Consider the following 19980-nt stretch of genomic DNA (forward strand, 5'->3'; position numbering starts at 1 on the left):
ACACTTCTTAATCATAAACTGTGTCAATATCTCTGTCATTCACCATACGACACAGATGGTTCCATTACATTTAAAACACATTAGGAGTTAATCAAAATATCCAAACTATTGAATGGCAATGCTTTTAGCATCTACTATCATGCAGTGCAGTTAAGGCTCAAATATCTACATGTACAAAGCCAAGTAAAGATACTAGCCATGCCGGCCAAAACAGGCATTCTGAGAGGGCAGTCCTCTCTGCCATAATTTGGTGTGGTGGAGTCCTTCTGTCATTTTTACTTTGGAAACAGCACCAACAAGAGGTAACTCATGTCCCATGCACTATGGAGGTCCGGGAGGTTAAGATATACAGAACCAGTCAACAGTTAGGACACACCTACTCAAGGGTTTTTCTTTATTTTTACTATTTTCTACATTGTAGAAATAATAGTGAAGACATCAAAACTATGAAATAACACACATGGAATCATGTAGTAACCAAAAAAGTGTTAAACAAATCAAAATATATTTCATATTTGAGATTCTTCAAAGAAGCTACCCCTTTCCTTGATGACAGCTTTGTAAAACTACCTCATGAAGTTGGTTGAGAGAATGCCAAGAGTGTGCAAAGCTGTCATCAAGGCAAAGGGTGGCTACTTTGAAGAATCTCAAATGTAAAATATATTTAGATTTTTTAACACTTTTTTGATTACTACATGATTCCATATGTGTTATTTCATAGTTTTGATGTCGTCACTATTATTCTACAATGTAGAAAATAGTAAAACATAAAGAAAAACCCTGGAATGAGTAGGTGTGTCCAAACTTTTGACTGGTACTGTAAATGCAGTCTAATAAACTAACAAGTAGACCATTTCTCTGCTGCTGGGAGGCTGGGTTCTTTAACAAACCTAATAGGCCAGATTATGATCAAAATACAGTCTGATAAACAGTAACACTTAGGTATTGTAAGTATTGTGTCATAACATTATTTATCATTAACCATGTTATGGCAGGATATCTGTCTTGGAACCCATGGAATCATTGGAACCCTCCTAGCCTCCAGCTACAGATATCCACAGTCCACATCAGTATTAGTAAGACATGATGCAATATTACAGAGCTATCTCTATCTACCAGTAATAAGAGATACACTACATGAATGAAGGGATGGGGAAAATACAAAAAAACAGAAAAAGAAGGGAGATATGGGGCTGCAACAACACTAGTGCATGATACAGGAGGTTGTTTTCTGGATTTGTTTAAGCTACGATGGATAGAATAAGTACAGTACAGTGTACAGGTATACCTCTGTCGTTTTATTCACCATCATCTAGGGGAGACGGCACAAGGCCGGCCAAGAGAGGAGAGAATGGGTGGTTAGTGTGCGCACAACATCCCACAACGAGGAGAGATTACAGGTGGAGTTACTGGAGTAGGTCTCTAGTTGGCCAGAGATGTTTTGAATCGCTCAACTTTATGCAGAAACTGTTGTTAATGTTAAGAGTAAAAGTTGCAAAGTTCCAAACAAAACTGTCAGTTGTGGTTAAATTGTTCTGCAGGATATAAGGTCACAGTACAGAATCAGCTATGTCTCTTTATATCCAGCTTTCCTTCTCTCCTCTCTGTATTGTCTTACTGAGAATAATGTAATGCATTATCACACATGCACCTACACATTATTACACACAAACCTCAAAGTAAAAAAACATAAGAAAACAATTAAATAAACAAAGAAACACATTTAAACAATTTGATTAAAACGTATGATCCTACTCATATAAGAAAAGAGCCAGAAAGACAGAGGTGAGAAACAAAGGGAGAGAGATAACATTTGCAGAATGTGGTGTAGTGGTCACCTTGGACTCCACATCTGCGTTGCGGTCATTCTGGAGCAGTAATGCTGCTGCCTTGGTGTCGTCCTTGCGGGCGGCGATGTGCAGGGCGGGCAGACGCACCTTGCCCTTGGTGTCATTCTCCAGGAGCAGAGACACAACTTGGTCATGCCCCTGCTGCAGCGCCACCGCCAGAGGGGTGAACCCGTCCTGTTAGAGGGGGATAGGGGTAGTACTGTATTACTAAAGACAATGTGTTACAAGAACAGTAGGGTATCGCTATGGGAACAGCTATGCCTGCTATGCTCTTTGATGTCTGTATGCCATTTAGATCAGTTTCGGATAGATGACGTCATAGAACCTTATGCAAATTGATATATATGTTGACATTGAGCTTAAAGAGTGCTTTATCAATGTACCTGATTTTGCTAACCGTTACTTAGGACAAAATCAAGATGTCAATATTCTTGTAATGCTTTTGTATAAACAAATCTTACATTACAGCTCAATTTGAGCAAATTCTGAATTTGTGATTAATCGTGATTAACAGCAAATCCTGCGATTAACTCGATTACATTTTAATGACAGCCGTAAAATCTATATTACACAAAGTCCAACCAAATATTTGCCTTTCTTTCTTTTTTATATCCTTTAAAAAAATCTGTTGACAACACCAACATGCCAAAATGTATTGTACTTAAAACATAAAAATGTACATTTATACACTATATCCATTACATCTGACAGCAAGCAGGAGCATGTACTGCATACATTACATAACAGTAAAGAACACTTCTCTCCCACAATCATACATCATTTACATGTTACAATGTGCGCATGTGTGCATGTGTGCGTGTGTGTGCGTGTGCGTGTGCGTGTGCGTGTGGACCATTTGCTTTCTCAAGGACAGTTTTTTTTCTCATGATGGACCAGTGGACCAGACCAGTGGTTTTTACTGGTGGATTCTCATCAGAGGCAGCAGCTCCTGGCTCCAGCAGCAGGCAGCTCTCAGTGTAAATGGGCCATAGAGGCTGGCAGGGGGATAAAGGACTTTATCTCCGGCCTGCTCAAGGTCATTCAGCTCTACTATACACTACCAATCAATGAGGCGCTGCCTGCTGAAGTCCCTGAATGCAGCATGGAGGGAGAGAGAGAGAGACAGAGAGAGAGAGAGAGACTGACAGAACCAGATTGGGAGAGAGTGAGTGAAGGGAGGCAGTTTACAATAGAGAGAGTGATGTAGGAAAGGAGGGAAGGAGAGAGAGGTAGTAAGAGAGAAAGAAAGAGGGAGATGGAAATGGACGAGGAGGGAGGGGGGGATGAAGAGAGAGAGGAAAAAAGAGTATGATGGAGGTAAACATGTAGAGATAATAGGGAGGAAGGGAGAGAGAGAGAGGGAGAGAGAGAGAGAGAGCGAGCGAGAGAGCGAAGGAGAGAGAGAGACAGCGAGAGAGACAGAGAGACAGAGAGAGAGGGCAGTAAACAACATAACAGGCAGGGTGGTGGGAGGGATGGAGGGGACACACAGGTACCTCGGTGGCCATACTCTGGCTGGAGTTGTGTTCCAGGAGGAAGCGAACCACCTCAATATGGTTCTCCTGGGCTGCCATGTAGAGCGGGGTGAAGCCATTCTACAAGAGAGGACCAACAGGAAACTCATTACAACAGCAACAATCAACCATAAAGCACACAGAGTAGCCTATATTATGTTATAACGTGGCATTGTTGAATAATCGTTTCTGATTGGCTTGAGGGCATTCTAGAGCGTGCATTATTTCCAAATTATGCAAGGTACAGTTTATCAGCAATGTAGAATTCAATGGCTATAGTTCAATCTTCCATGTTCAATGTTTGAGTTGCTTTTGAAAGCAAAAGTCGAATTGAATACATTATTGACATGGTTGAATTAGATTTTCATAGTAGCAAGCTATAACTGATGGCTTGGTTAGCTAAACGATCAAGTATTTTTGTTTGGTTACCAAGGCAACTACTGTAGCTACTGTATCTAGTAAACTTGCTAAATACTTCAGTTGATGGTGAACACATTAGATTAGAACCATGGTATAGCCTTGGTATAAAAGGGATAATCAACTCGGTGCTCTATGCGTTCTTTGGCAAATAATGCAACTCCGTGGAAGGTGAGTTCCACTCCCCTAGCGCGTCGTGAATCACACCTTCCAGGTAGTTCATTATTTTCCATAAAAAGCATTGCCCCTCGTTGATTATCCCTTACATAGAAAAATATATCATACTTTATCATACCAGAGCTCAGAGAATTATACAGTACCATACAAAGTATATTACACAACTTCCACAGTAACTGTGCTTAGTGAAAATAAGCACTCTGGTGGAATTTTTTAAATTAAGAATCTACACTACATGACCAAAAGTATGTGGACAACTGCTTATGGAACATCTTGTTCCAAAATCATGGGCATTAATATGGAGTTGGTCCCCCATTTGCTGCTATAACAGCCTCCACTCTTCCAGGAAGGCTTTCCACTAGATGTTGGAACTTTACTGCAGGGACTTGCTTCCATTCAATCACAAGAGCATTAGTGAGGTTGGGCACTTATATTCGGCAATTAGGTCTGGCTCGCAGTCGGCGTTAAAATTCATCCCAAACGTGTTTGATGGGGTTGAGGTCCAGGCTCTGTGCAGGCCAGTCAAGTTCTTCCACACCAATCCCGACAAACCACAAAGTTTGAAGCACAGAATCATCTAGATCGTCATTGTATGCTGTAGCATTAAGATGTCCCTTTACTTGAACTAAGGGGCCTAGCCCGAACCATGAAAAACAGCTCCAGACCATTATTCCTCCTCCACCAAACTTTACAGCTAGCACTATGCATTTGGGCAGGTAGTGTTCTCCTTGCATCCGCCAAACACGTTCGTTGGAGTGCCAGATGGTGAAGTGTGATTCATCACTCCAGAGAACGTGTTTCCACTGCTCCAGAGTCCAATGGAAGCGAGCTTTACACCACTCCAGTCGACGCTTGGCATTGTGCATGGTGATCTTAGGCTTGTGTGCGGCTGCTTGGCCATAGAAACCCATTTCATGAAGCTCCCGACGAACAGTTCTTGACGTGACGTTGCTTCCAGAGGCAGTTTGGAACTCGGTAGTGAGTGTTGCAACCGAGGACAGACGATTTTTACGCACTTCAGCGGTCCCGTTCTGTGAGCTTGTGTGGCCTACCACTTCACGGCTGAGCCATTGTTGCTCCTAGACGTTTGTCTATGGAGATTGCATGGCTGTGTGCTCGATTTTATACACCTGTCAGCAACGGGGTGTGGGTGAAATAGCCAAATCCACTAATTTGAAGGGGTGTCCACCTACTTTTGGCCATGTAGTGTAGCTGTTATTGGCAGAGTGGTTTGAAACTCTCTTTGTTATTGGTCTATTAACATATACCACCTGGTGACTGCCAGGTAGGCCAAAATCATCCCACCAAAACAGGCTGAAATTTTAGGCAGTCATTTCAAACAGCTCTTACAGTAAAACGACATTATTATCATTTCCACAATTTCACAGTATTATTCCAACTTCATATAGTGTGGAAATATACACTACCGTTCAAAAGTTTGGGGTCACTTAGAAATGTCCTTGTTCTTGAAAGAAAAGCACATTTTTGGTCCATTAAAATAACATCAAATTAATCAGAAATACAGTGTATACATTGTTAATGTTGTAAATGACTATTGTAGCTGGAAACGGCTGATTTGTTATGGAATATCTACATAGGCAGAGTTGCATAGAAAAAGCTATATTTCAGACTGGCCAATAAAAAGAAAAGATTAAGATGGCGAAAGAACACATACACTCTGCCTAGAAGGCCAGCATCCCGGAGTAGTTGCTTCACTGTTGACGTTGAGACTGGTTGACGAATTGATCATTAGAAAACCCTTTTGCAATGATGTTAGCACAGCTGAAAACTGTTGTTCTGATTAAAGAAGCAATAAAACTAGCCTTCTTTAGACTAGTTGAGTATCTGGAGCGTCAGAATTTATGTGTTCGATTACAGGCTCAAAATGTCCCGAAACAAAGAACTTTCTTCTGAAACTCGTCAGTCTATTCTTGTTCTGAGAAATGAAGGCTATTCAATGCGAGAAATTGCCAAAAAACTGAAGATCTTGTACAATGCTGTGTACTACTCCTATCACAGAAATGCGCAAACTGGCTCTAACCAGAATAGAAAGAGGAGTGGGGAGGCCTCGGTGCACAACTGAGCAAGAGGACAAGTACATCTGGCAGCTTCATTAAATAGTACCCACAAAACACCAGTTTCAACGTCAACAGTGAAGCAACTACTCCGGGATGCTGGCCTTCTAGGCAGAGTGTATGTGTTCTTTCGCCATCTTAATCTTTTCTTTTTATTGGCCAGTCTGAAATATAGCTTTTTCTATGCAACTCTGCCTATGTAGATATTCCATTAAAAAATCTGCCGTTTCCAGCTACAATAGTCATTTACAACATTAACAATGTCTACACTGTATTTCTGATCAATTCGATGCTATTTTAATGAACCAAAAACGTGCTTTTCTTTCAAAAACAAGAACATTTCTAAGTGACTCCAAACCTATGAACGGTAGTGTATATAAAACATAAGCAAATCACATTTTTGACTGAACTGGGCCTTTAAATGTTTATGTCAGGGGATGGCCTACAGTGTGAATCCTGTACAGATTCCTTATCATTAGAATTTGTGTATAATGATGTGTTCTGATGTGCTCTGTATCTATGACCTGAGCTTATGTATAGTATGTGTGTGTGTGTGTGTGTTATGGATATCCTACCTGAGACTGTGCGTTGACATTGGCTCCATTGGTCACTAGCTCTTTCACCACTTCCGTTTGGCCGGCCAGGGAGGCTATGTGAAGAGCGGTGTTTCCTTTCTGGATTAGAGAAGAGAATGAGAGGCATGTCAGTTAATCCCTCCCCCACCAGTCCCAGTGTCCGCGTGTACCTCATGGCTGCACCCCCGGCACATTGTTTGCATTGTGATGACAGTAGTGACATATGCTGTGTCTACTAAAAGGACATAGATATATCCCTCCCCTCTAGGTAGAGAAGGAATGAGTTTAAGACAGGTGTCTTGATTACAACAATTAAAACAAAAAAGCAGGAGTGCAGATATCATGCCCATTCAGCTAAGCCAAACATTACTGTGCCTCCTTAGACTAGTGTCTGAGGTATCATTTGAAGAGCTGAAGAGTTTGATGTTGAGTAGTTTGAAGACTCTCCTTAGTGTTGCATTTTTCATAGTGCGCAGAATTAACATATACTGTAACTAGTGTCTGCTTCCATTGGGAGAGAGGGAACACTGAACACTAATGGTAGCTACTGTCTCCAAGTCTTTCTATGAACAAACATGGACATGCTGCTGACCACACTGATGCTGAACACTGAATGCTAAGCTCATGTTGTGTTTGTGACCAACTGGGTATCGAACCTGGGTCCTCCGCACATCTCACTGAATATCAGCCCTAGGAGCTACCACGAGTCTCCAGGAAAAGGTTCCTCATCATGCTTGTAGTTCACTGAATCATCCCCTCAGTGTTGTCTGACAGCAACAAAGCAGTGACAGAAGCAGAGTGGTACGCACCTTGGTCGCCGCATCCACATTGGCTTCTAGCTTCAGCAGCTCAGCCACCACCTCTACATGACCCTCCTTAGAGGCCAGATGAAGAGCATTCAACCCATTCTGAATGAAATTAAAGAAAGTAGTTTAAATACATCTATGGCACCCAGCATACATTCTCTGAAAGAGAGACAGGTTGTGCCCATGGTCTGAGATTACTCAGACTTTCAAGTACATTCAAATGACTAATTGATGATGTGGCCTTGATTTAAATTTTACAAATGTATCACACAGCCACAGGATTAAATGTATTTGATGCAAATAGTTTAAGTTACATTGACTGATACACTCTTTAAAAAATGGTTTTAGCTGCACTCTTAGAAAATAAAAGTGCTATTTAGAACCTAATAGGGTTCTTTGGTTGTCCCCATAGGAGAGCCTTATGTAGAACCCTTTTGAGTTCTAGGTAGAAACCTTCTTGGTTCCAGGTAGAACCCAAAAGGGTTCTGCCTGGAACCTAAAGGGTTCTACCGAGTGCCAAAAAGGGTCCTACATAAGGTTCTCCTATGGGGACAACCAAAGAACCCTATTAGGTTCTAAATAGCACCTTTATTTTCTAAGAGCGCAGCTAAAAGTGTCATATTGTGTACAAAATGGGAATGAATTGAAGAGCAGATGTTGGATGAATAGTAATCCACCTGGTTGCAGATGTTGATTTCTACCCCAGACTTGAGGTAGTCCAGGGCCTTCTCCAGGTTCCCAGCCCGCGCTGCTCGCAGGTAACTGGCATTGCTGTCCGACTAAGGAGACAGAGAGAGACAGAGAGAGAGAGATAGGTCAAATACAGGCCACACACTGTAGTGTACATACGATATATTTTCCTACTGCTGAATAGCAGAGGGCTAGAACGAAAGCACCGGTTCACGTTCTCAGTAGACACAGCGATAAATACTCTCACACACACACGTAAACACTCACACACAAAAATTATATAACAAAATCTCAGATACTGTACCAGTCATGTCTTTCTCAAAACGTCCTTTACCTTCTGTAGAATTATAGCTACATTTCAACTATATTGTAAAATACTGCATCAGTACATAAAAATAACACAGACATCCCAAAGATCAAGCAAAACCAATTGAGCTTTTATCCCAATAAATTCTGTTATTCTACGTCATCCTTTCTTCATATCCCATACCAGGACGTTGTGATGCCAGCAGCGTCAAACACAAATATCCCATGACTCCTGAGTCAACACAATGGTGGGTGGTCCTGATTGTCACCACCGAAACTTCTCTCTTCTGGTACAGACAAGAGAGACACACTCAGACCATACTCTCTGTCCTCCTCTAGACAGAGAGAAGGGCAATTCCCTGTGTTCCTGAGACTCAGATTTTTCACTTTAAAAATTTATGTCAAACAAAAACCAATGGCTGCAAAGTTAAACAAACAATACAACTCTATGCACAATGACTAGTTTGAACAATTTCCAATTTCCAGATTTTACAAAAACACATTTACTTGAAAAACAATGCAGTTGCAAAGTTTGGTAACAGAATGACGGTTTGTAATGTTTGTGCTATCATTCTGTTACCAAACTTTGCAACTGCACTGTTCTTCAAAGTAAATGTGTTTTTGTAAAAATGTGTTTGGAAAATGTTTTAATTAGCCACTGTGCATATAGTTGCATGGTTTGTTTAACTTTGCAATCACTATTTTTTGTCAACATACATTTTAAAGTGAAATATCGGAGTCTCAGTGTCACTCTGTTACCGTGGAATAACTGCATTATCCCTCTTCTGCTTGGCTCTTTTTTCATTTAAAATAGAAAGAGGGCTTTGTGCACAAAAATAAATGATGACAAGCAATTTTTTTGATTTTGCCCATATAACAATTGTGTGTGTGTGTGTATGCGTGAGTGTGTGTCAGTGCATGCATATGTATGTGTGAGTGTGTGCGTGTGTGTATTTGTGTGTGTGCGTGTGAATCCGTCTTATCAGCTCACGTCAGATTGTTCTGTTTGTGTCTGGGATACTTGACAGAGACCGACACATAGCAGAGTCTGCATATTTGCTGGCTGTAATTGTATGAAGTTGATTTCTAAAACCCAGGACCAGCACACATGCCCTCAGAGCATGCAGTTGAGATAGACTGCTACATAACAGGAGCTCAGAGACAAAATACCCCTGAATTAACCAAGGCCCAGACCTTCTAATTTTAGCACGTTTCCAGAGACACTTACAGTAAACTGGCAGACCCAAACAACATGAGTGCCACAACCTTTTACCCACCCACATACTTTCCCAGGAATAACTGATGGGCAAAAGCTGGCTTGACAAACAGCCAAAATATAAATGACCAAGACATTTTTCCAGATTGCTCCAGGGATAGGGAATCAGAGTGGACTGTGGGAGCAATTTCAGAAGAGAGTGTGTGTGTGTGTGTGTGAATCCCACAAGCGAGTGGAGAACCTATTCATTTCCTTGAAGTAAAACACATTAGCAGAGATCTAGTAGTATCTTAGTATCTCCGCTTTAGAATACATAAATGCCTGTTTCCTTTTCCAAACACAAGCCCCTAGGACAGAACAGCGGCAGTAAACTATTCGTGTAATTTCTTTGCTTTCGTCTTTGAAGAGATTAGTGGTACAATGTTTCTCATTTAAATATTTTCAGGAATAAAACCATAGTGCAGTGACTATGTATATTAGTATAGCTAAAGAGCATTGTTTTGTACATAGCAGAGGCAATAATTCTCAATGTGAATCTGAGGAGGGCTAATATCAAAACTGATGAGAACTTTCCATCCTATGGTCTCTCCAGTGCAGAGCTTTGGACATCTCCTCCTTAGCCTAAAACACTAAGTAACACCTGTTCTTCACCGTGAATCGTTCAGCCAGCTGGCAGACTCCTTCGCCCATTTAACTATCCCATCCACTCCAGACCACGTCATTAAATTACCCCTGGAACTCTTGCGCCAATTCTTATTTTCTCAGTTAGAGACAACACATTATCTTGATGATTTGTAGTGACATTGAGCTCTGGACACCAAAATATCCAAAACAAAACATGAGGATAAGTGTTGTGGGTCTATTCTAAGTTTTTTTTCTCACGCAAATACACAAGCATACAAACTTTCCCACAGTGTATGGTGGTTAAATGAGCATATGCTGTAAGTGACTGTCAAGGATTTCTGAGAATAGCGTATTTGTTCAGTGTCAGATGCTTGATTCAGACTTCTGACATAAACATGTGAGGGCTCTTACTGTTCCGCTGTCTCATTGCTGTTGACAATCAGACAACGACACATTCATTTACTCGTCAAGCCATGACATCAACATACAAAACGCAAGACATGCATTTTCAAGTACCATCCTTCTTTTACTTTCTAGACAAGCACATCAGGCTAAATGTACTTATTGTAGCCTATGCAATTTCATTATACAGAATATAATTTGGAGTTTTTAAAAGTACAGGATCATGGATGGTGGTATACAGGATACTGTGTTAGTGTTCCTCTGAAGCCTTGTACAACTTTAATTGAAGAGCCCGCCCATTTAAGCCTATATAACTGACTTATGTTCGTCAGACATTTATTTCACAAGCTATAAGCTCTCTCCATGGTCACCACTCTCACCAAGACATTGATGAAGTGATCACGTGGAGTGTTTCCCTGAAGACGTTTTGCTATGTCTATCATTCACCATAAGGGAATCACTCAAATTCCCCGTTGTTCTTCAACATTCTGCTGTAACGTATCTAAAGGGGATAACCTCTCAAGGAAGTTGAAGTGGAGCCCCCCCCCCAAGATAAGACGTTGAATATGAAGCCACACTGAGTTCAGTGACCCTAGTGGCCCTGGTGCATGACCGAGAAGGCCAGACTACAGTACAGCATAGACCAGTAGAGGCTCCTCAGAGGAGGAAGGACCATATTCCTCAGTCAATTTATTTATTTATTTTTTATAGTGAAACATTACAAAAGTTATGCTTTTTAGATAAAACTAGACTAATTATATTCACGTCACAAAATAATTGATTAAAACACAACAAAAAATTGCAATTAAGGTCTACAGTAGCCTCAACAGCACTCTGGGGTAGCACAATGGTTTAGCCGGAGGACAGCTAGTTTCCGGCCTCCTCTGGGAACATTGACTTCAATACAAAACCTTGGAGGCTCATTGTTCTCAATCCCTTCTATAGACTACCAATCTGGCCGGCTTGCCAGATTTACCTGGCCGGCTGGCCAGCCCACCATATCCGGACTTATCTGGCCATCCAGGTAGGTCCGGATAGGGCCGGACCGACATGGTCCCGGCCGGACCGACATGGTCCCATCTGGCTAACTGGTACACACCGGATAGCATTGCGGACCTGTCTGGCAGGCTGACCGCACCTATCTGGGACCGACCGGCTGCATAGAATGTCCGGATAGGGTTAGCTGGCCAGATTGGACCGACTGGCCAGCCGGCCTTACAAGGTCCCATCCGGACCTATCTGGCCGGCCGGTCGGACCGGACTTCCAGATGACGTCCTCCAACCTATCAGAGCTCTTGCAGCATGAACTGACATGTCCACCCAATCAAAGGATCAGAGAATGAATCTAGTACTAAAAGCATACGCTAAGCTAGCTAGCACCGCAGTGCATAAAATGTGGTGAGTAGTTGACTCAAAGAGAAAAAGACAATAGTTGAAGAGTTTTAAACAAAGGAGAAGCGAGAGCAAGAGAGATTTTTTTCACTTTCACTTACTTAGCTAGCGAATGCAGCTGGCTAGTTTAGCCTACATAAACACCCGGCTCAAACAGAGATGGATGCTATATTAGCTAGATGGCTAATTTATTTAATTTATTACCAACGGGCCCGCCGATGTAACTGCTAACTGCTTGCTGTACACTGTACTGCATGATTGTAGCTGGTTTACTAACGCGTTAGTTCTAGTAGCTATGTTGACTATGACGTTAGCTAATATGGTGACAACAATGGAGGCTGTATATAGGGGTTAGCCGTTATGGTATGAAAGACTGGCTTGGAAAGGTTTTTTCCCTGGTCACGGACAGCTGTTGTGTTGTACACTGAAGTCCACAAGCGAAGGGAAAAGGTGAGAGGAGGAGAGCGGGTAGATGTGAGAAATAATTAAACAACGAGCAAAGTGATCATCCTGTTTGTATGTTGCTGCTATGAAAGTGAACTGTATGTGATGGTGATCAGGGGTGTATTCATTCCGCCGATTCTGTTGAAAGAAAATCTTAAATGGAAGCAAACGAATCAAAAACGGGGATAAAAATACCTGAATTTGTGCAATAGAAATTATTACACCCTAGGTCAACTAGATGCAGGCAAGAGTGTGCAAGGCGGTATTGAATGTGTCACTGTCTGTCACATTGATTACTCACATTTTTACACCTACGTTGTAGACTTTCATTAATAAGCTAGGTTGTAGCAACCTCATGATGGGTATAGGGGGGGGAAAAATTGCTGTTACATTGAGCTGGGTGAATGGAATATGAGTGACAGTCATCCAATATGCTGTAATAGAAATAAGGCCATGCGCATAAAAAATAAGTAATCGTCTTCCCTTATCTTAAACGGCACTGACCGCCACTGATATACACGGACTGTACAAAACATTAGGAACACCTGTTCTTTCCATGACATAGATTAACCAGGTGAAAGCTATGATCTCTTTTTGATGTCACTTGTTAAATCTACTTCAATCAGTGTAGATGAAGGGGAGGAGACAGGTTAAAGAAGGATTGTGTATGTGTGCCATTCAGAGGGTGAATGGACAAGACAAAATATGTAAGTGCCTTTGAAAGAGATATGGTAGTAGGTGCCAGGCGCACCAGTTTGAGTGTGTCAAGAACTGCAACGCTGCTGGGTTTTTCACGCTCAACAGTTTCCAAGAATGGTCCACCACCCAAAGACATCCAGCCAACTTGACACAACTGTGGCAGCATTCTTATGGGACACCTTGTAGAATCCATGCCCCGACGAATTGAGTATGTTCTGAGGGCAAAATGGGGTGCAACTCAATATTAGGAAGGTGTTCCTAATGTTTTGTACACTCAGTATACAAAGGCAACTAGGCAACAGTCATTTAAAAGCATTCGCTCTATCCCAGGCAAATGACTAGTGACACGAGTGACAGTCATTTCAAATATCATCCCATCACATTCAAGTCAGAGAGAGAAAACCGTCTTTGTGTATGAAGCCTTACAGAGGATGGAGACAGATTATCTTTGAAAATATGATTAAACTTTGCAGAGCAGAAGTTCAAAGAAATTAGGCCATTAAAGAGTAGGCTAAGCCTGAAGGAATAGCATTAATCTACAGTTAGATAAAGCTGAATGTCAAAGGAACGGAGGCTCCGTCGTTCTGATTCCCTGTTAAAAGAGAAAGCTCTTATTTACTGGTTCAGTCTAAATTAGAGCTTTACTTACTAACAGCATCTCACAATGGCAACCATGTGGCACATGTAATGTTAAGCTGCTGTAAAAATGACAATCAATATCTTCATGTACTGATTACTGTTTTGTGCCTATTAGGAATGTGCTCTGCTGTGTGTATACTCCTGTATCGAGGCAGAGTAGAGCTGCAAAGATTTTTTGCTGAATTAGTGTTTGGCCCAGATTTCACTTATGACATCATTGAGTCCGGGGATTACTGTTTTGTGTGGAGTGATTTTCTCTCCAATATCCCCCACTGACATGATGTCAAAGTGACACATAGGTAGTATTATGGAACAAAAACACACACACACACCGCAACGCATCAACAGACCGATACCTTACAGATTCTGCGCACGCACGCACACGCACACGCACACACACACACACACACACACACACACACACACACACACACACACACACACACACACACACACACACACACACACACACACACACACACACACACACACGTCAGTGCTCCAGACTGCTGGTTAGCTCAGTTGGAGCCCAGAACCCGTTGCATTGTCTCATTTATCCCTGGCCCCCCATCAATACAAAAAACAGCCTAGGGCCACATGATCTCAGAACGCCCACCAGTGCCAAAGAGCATCGCCCCACCACACAGACACGCACTTTCCACGGGGGAAAAACAACAGGGTTGACAGGTTAACGGTCCCGTGTGGCTCAGTTGGTAGAGCATGGCGCTTGCAACGCCAGGGTTGTGGGTTCATTCCCCACGGGGGGACCAGGATGAATATGTATGAACTTTCCAATTTGTAAGTCGCTCTGGATAAGAGCATCTGCTAAATGACTTAAATGTAAATGTAATGCATGCACTGTGGAGCTGTTAGATAGATATCATTGCAAATCGTTACAAATTGATGTTTTTCTAAAGGCCCGTTGGTGTGGATGGATGTGGACCCATACTAGAATAGTGAATTAATTATAATGGGGATGTATTGATAGCAGGATTGGAAGCACTTCCATTTGTTTGCATTAACTCACATTGGCCGATTGTGAACAACCATTACAATTCAAATCCCCATAGGTCTCAAAGACATTTACTGGCGCTACATAATGGTTAACCCCGGGTAAAAACTGTCAAAGCCAAAACAGAATATCATTATGCCTGGATGATGTTGAAGTGTAACGGATGCAAGGGAAATGAGTGATAAGTGACTATGCTACATGTAATATCAGTCTGGTGACCTTCATGCAGAGGATGGTATGCGGCTTCAGTGTAGATCTATATTGCACATGGACAATGATGTGTAGCATAGCTATTTAGATGAATATAATTGATGGAAGCTCACACACAAAGAGTGTACAAAACATTAGGGAATGGACTCTACAAGGTGATGAAAGCGGTGCCTGGAGCAGTATTCTAGTGAGGCGCACACCACCCACCGCTTCCGAGTATATTACTCGCTAATGTCCAGTCCCTAGTTAACAAAGTCAACGAAATTTGGGCAAGAGTTGCTTTCCAAAGAGATATCTGGGATTGTAACATACTCTGTTTCACAGAGACATGGCTAGCTGGGGACATGTTGTCGGAGTCCGTACAGCTAACAGGATTTTCAGTGCATCGCACCGACAGGAACAAACATCTCTTTGGTAAGAAGAAGGGCGGAGGTAAATGTTTCATGATTAACGACCCATGGTGTAATTGTAACAACATACAATAACTCAAGTCCTTTTGTTCACCTGACCTAAAATTCCTCACAATCAAATGCTGACCATATGATCTCCCAAGAGAACTCTCCTCGGTTAGCTGTGTATATCCCCCCACAAGTGGATACCAAGACGGCCATCAAGGAACTTCACTGGACTTTATGCAAACTGGAAACCATATATTCTGAGGCTGCATTTATTGTTGCTGGGGATTTTAACAAATCTGACCATGACTCCATCTTGTTGCTCCCCTCCTATAAGCAGAAACTAAAACAGGAAGCGCCCGTGTTTAGGTCTATCCAACGCTGGTCTGACCAATTGGATTGCACGCTTCAAGATTGATTCGATCACGTGGACATGGATATGTTCCAGGTAGCCTCAGACAATAACATTGACATATACGCTGACTCGGTGAGCGAGTTTATAAGGAAGTGTATAGGAGATGTTGTACCCACTGTGACTATTAAAACCTTCCCTAACCAGAAACCGTGGATTGATGGCAGCATTCGTGCAACTGAAAGCACGTACCAAGGCATTTAATAATGGCAAGGTGACTGGAAACATGACCGAATACAAACAGTGTAGTTATTCCCTTCGTAAGGCAATCAAACAAGCAAAGCGTCAGGATAGAGACAAAGTGGAGTCGCAATTCAACGGCTCAAACACGAGACGTATGTGGCAGCGTCTACAGACGATCACCGTTTACAAAAAGAAAACCAGCCCGTCACGGACGTCTTGCTCCCAGACAAATTAAACAACTTCTTTAAATCGCTTTGAGGACAATATAGTGCCACCGACATGGCCCGCTACCAAAGACTGTGGGCTTTCCTTTTCTGTGGCCAACGTGAGTAAAACATTTAAACGTGTTTGGGATAGGGGGCAGCATTTTCACTTTTGGATGAATAGTGTGCCCAGAGTGAACTGCGTCCTACTCAGTCCCAGATGCTAATATATGCATATTATTATTAGTATTGGATAGAAAACACTCTGAAGTTTCGAAAACTGTTTGAATGATGTCTGTGAGTATAACAGAGCTCATATGGCAGGCAAAAACCTGAGAAATAATCCAAACAGGAAGTGGGAAATCTGAGGTTTGTAGTTTTTGAACTCACCCCTATCTAATACACAGTGGGATATGGGTTAATTTTCACTTCCTAAGGCTTCCACTAGATGTCAACCGTCTTTAGAACGTGGTTTCTCATGTGAAGGGGGGCCGGATGGGAGCTGTTTGAGTAAGGGGTCTGCCTACAGCCTCGTTCTCAGTCTCTACAGACAATGGAATTCTGCGGTTGGAACATTATTGAACTTTTATGATAAAAACATCCTAAAGATTGATTCTATACTTAGTTTGACAAGTTTCTTCGACCTGAAATATAACTTTTTGAACGTTTCGTCCGAATGGACCAGATCGCGCTTTTGGATTTGTTTACCAAACGCCCTAACAAAAGAAGCTATTGGACATAAATGATGGAAATTATCGAACAAAACAAGCATTTATTGTGGAACTGCGATTCCTGGGAATCCATTCTGATGAAGATCATCAAAGATAAGTGAATATTTATATATGAATAATGTTGACTACCCAACATGGCGGATATTTCTCTGGCTGGTTTGCGCTCTGAGCGCCGTTCTCAGATTATGCTTTTTCCGTAAAGCTTTTTTGAAATCTGACACAGCGGTTGCATTAACGAGAAGTGTATCTAAAGTTCCATACATAACACTTGAATTTTCATCAACATTTATAATGAGTATTTCTGTGAATTCATGTGGCTCTCTGCAAAATCATAGCATGTTTTTGAACTACTGAACATAACACACCAATGTAAAATGCGATTTTTGGATATAAATATGCACTTTATCGATCAAAACATACATGTATTGTGTAACATGAAGTCCTATGAGTGTCATCTGATGAAGGTCATCAAAGGTTAGTGATTCATTTTATCTCTATTTGTGCTTTTTGTGACTCCTCTCTTTGGCGGGAAAAATGGCTGGGTTTTTCTGTGACTTGGTGGTGACCTAACATAATCGTTTGTGGAGCTTTCACTGTAAAGCATTTTTTAAATCAGACACTGTGGCTGGATTAACGAGAATTTTATCTTTAAAATGGTGCCTAATACTTGTATGTTTGAGAAATTTTATTTATGAGATTTCTGTTGATTTGTATTTGGCTCCCTGCAATTTTATTGGCTGTTGGCGAGGGGTTCCGCTAGTGGACCGGGGTGCCGCTAGACAGGTTAACCCTCGCAAGGCTGCCGGCCCAGAAGGCATCCCTAGCTGTGTATTCAGAGCATGCGCAGACCAGCTGGCTGGTGTGTTTACGGACATATTCAATCAATCCCTATGCCAGTCTGCTGTCACCACATGCTTCAAGATGGCCACCATTGTTCCTGTTCCCGAGAAAGCTAAGGTAACTGAACTAAATGACTATCGCCCCGTAGCACTCACTTCTGTCATCAGGAAGTGCTTTGAGACACTAGTCAAGGATCATATCACCTCCACCCTACCTGTTACCTTAGACCCACTCCAATTTGCTTACCACCCCAATAGGTTCACAGACGATGCAAACGCCATCACACTGCACACTGCCCTATCCCATCTGGACAAGAGGAATACCTATGTAAGAATACTGTTCATTGACTACATCTCAGCATTCAACACCAAACTCATCATTAAGCTTGAGACCCTGGGTCTCGACCCCGCCCTGTGCAACTGGGTCCTGGACTTCCTGACGGGCCACCCCCAGGTAGTGAAGATAGGAAACAACATCTCCACTCCGCTGATCCTCAACACTGGGGCTCCACAAGGGTGCGTTCTCATCCCTCTCCTGTACTCCTTGTTCACCCATGACTTCGTGGCTATGCACGCCTCCAACTCAATCATCAAGTTTGCAGACAGCACTACAGTGGTAGGCTTGATTACCAACAATGACGAGACAGCCTACAGGGAGGAGGTGAGGGCCCTTGGAGTGTGGTGTCAGAAAAATACCCTGTCACTCAATGTCAGCAAAACAAAAGAGATGATCGTGGACTTCAGGAAACAGCCAAGGGAGCACCCCCTATCTACATCGACGGGACAGCAGTGGAGAATGTCGAAAGTTTTAAGTTCCTCGGTGTACATATCATCGACTAACTGAAATGGTCCACGCACACAGACAGTGTGGTGAAGAAGGCGCAACAGGAGGTTGAAAAAATGTGGCTTGTCACTGAAAACCCTCACTAACTTGTATAGGTGCACAAATGAGAGCATCCTGTCAAGCTATATTACCGCCTGGTATGGCAACTGCACCGCCCACAACCGTAGGGCTTTCCAGAGGGTGGTGCAGTCTGCACAATGTATCACCGGGGACAAACTACCTGCCCTCCAGGACACCTACAACACCCGATGTCACAGGAAGGCAAAAAAGATAATCAAGGACAATAACCACCTGAGCCACTACCTGTTCACCCCGCTTCCATCCAGAAGCCGAGGTCAGTACAGGTGCATCAGAGCTGGGACAGAGAGATTGAAAAACAGCTTCTAACTCAAGACCATCAGACTGTTAAACAGCCATCACTAGCACAGAGAGGCGGCTGCCTACCTACAGACTTGATATCATTGGCCACTTTAATAAATGGAACACTAGTCACTTTCATAATGCCACTTTAAAAATGTTTACATATCTCACATTACTAATCTCATATGTATATACTGTATCCTTCACTATCTATTCTTTACTATTTATTGCATCTTAGCCGCTATGTCATTGCTCATCCATATATTTTATACTTACATATTCTCATCCCAATCCTTTACTAGATTGTGTGCATTAGGTTTTGCTGTGGAATTGTTAGATATTAGGTTTTGTTGTGGAATTGTTAGATATTACCTGTTTGATACTGCTGCACTGTTGGATCTAGAAACATAAGCATTTCGCTACACTCGCAATTACATCTGCTAACCATGTGTATGTGACCAGGAAGGCTGGCCCATGTTGACTCCAATGCTTCACAGAGTTGTGTCAAGTTGGCTGGATGTCCTTTGGGTGGTGGACCATTATTAATACACACAGGAAACTGTTGAGAAACCCAGCAGCGTTGCAGTTCTTGACACACTCAAACCTTTGCGCCTGGCACCTACCAGGTACCATACCCCGTTCAAAGGCACTTAAATCTTTTGTCTTGCACATTCACCCTCTGAATGGCACACACACATACACACATCCAGCACACTCATCCAGCACACATACACCATCCATCTCAATTGTCTTAAGGCTTAAAAATCTTTCTTTAACCTGTCTCCCCCCTCCATCTACTCTGATTGAAGTGGATTTAACAAAGTTACATCAATAAGGCATCATATCTTTCACCTGGATTCACCTGGTCAGTCTATGTCATGGAAAGAGCAGGTGCTCATAATGTTATGTCCACTCAGTGTATATGGACTGGTATACATAGGCTACGTCTGTACGTGTATGTGTAC

At 42.3% G+C, this 19980-nt stretch overlaps 1 protein-coding gene across 34 annotated transcripts in view; it reads right to left on the bottom strand.

The window, feature by feature from the left end:
• LOC139562325 (ankyrin-3-like) overlaps positions 1-19980 on the bottom strand; it is a 116224-nt gene that overhangs the window by 62247 nt on the left and 33997 nt on the right. For 27 of the 34 annotated variants that reach the window (XR_011672342.1, XM_071379951.1, XM_071379960.1 and 24 more), the window contains exons 2-7: positions 8092-8193; positions 7418-7516; positions 6609-6707; positions 3347-3445; positions 1839-2024; positions 1289-1312 (exon numbers count right to left, since the gene is read on the bottom strand). Coding sequence is in view for 33 of the 34 variants with exons in the window: in XM_071379951.1 (XP_071236052.1) it covers positions 1289-1312; positions 1839-2024; positions 3347-3445; positions 6609-6707; positions 7418-7516; positions 8092-8193 (609 nt within the window). In the remaining variant the exon portion in view is untranslated. The remainder of the gene's footprint in view (positions 1-1288; positions 1313-1838; positions 2025-3346; positions 3446-6608; positions 6708-7417; positions 7517-8091; positions 8194-19980) is intronic. The other 7 variants (XM_071379949.1, XM_071379972.1, XM_071379971.1 and 4 more) reach the window with 1 other exon arrangement.

This window comes from Salvelinus alpinus, chromosome 32 (assembly GCF_045679555.1).
Source record: "Salvelinus alpinus chromosome 32, SLU_Salpinus.1, whole genome shotgun sequence".
Classification (NCBI taxonomy): Eukaryota; Metazoa; Chordata; class Actinopteri; order Salmoniformes; family Salmonidae; genus Salvelinus; species Salvelinus alpinus.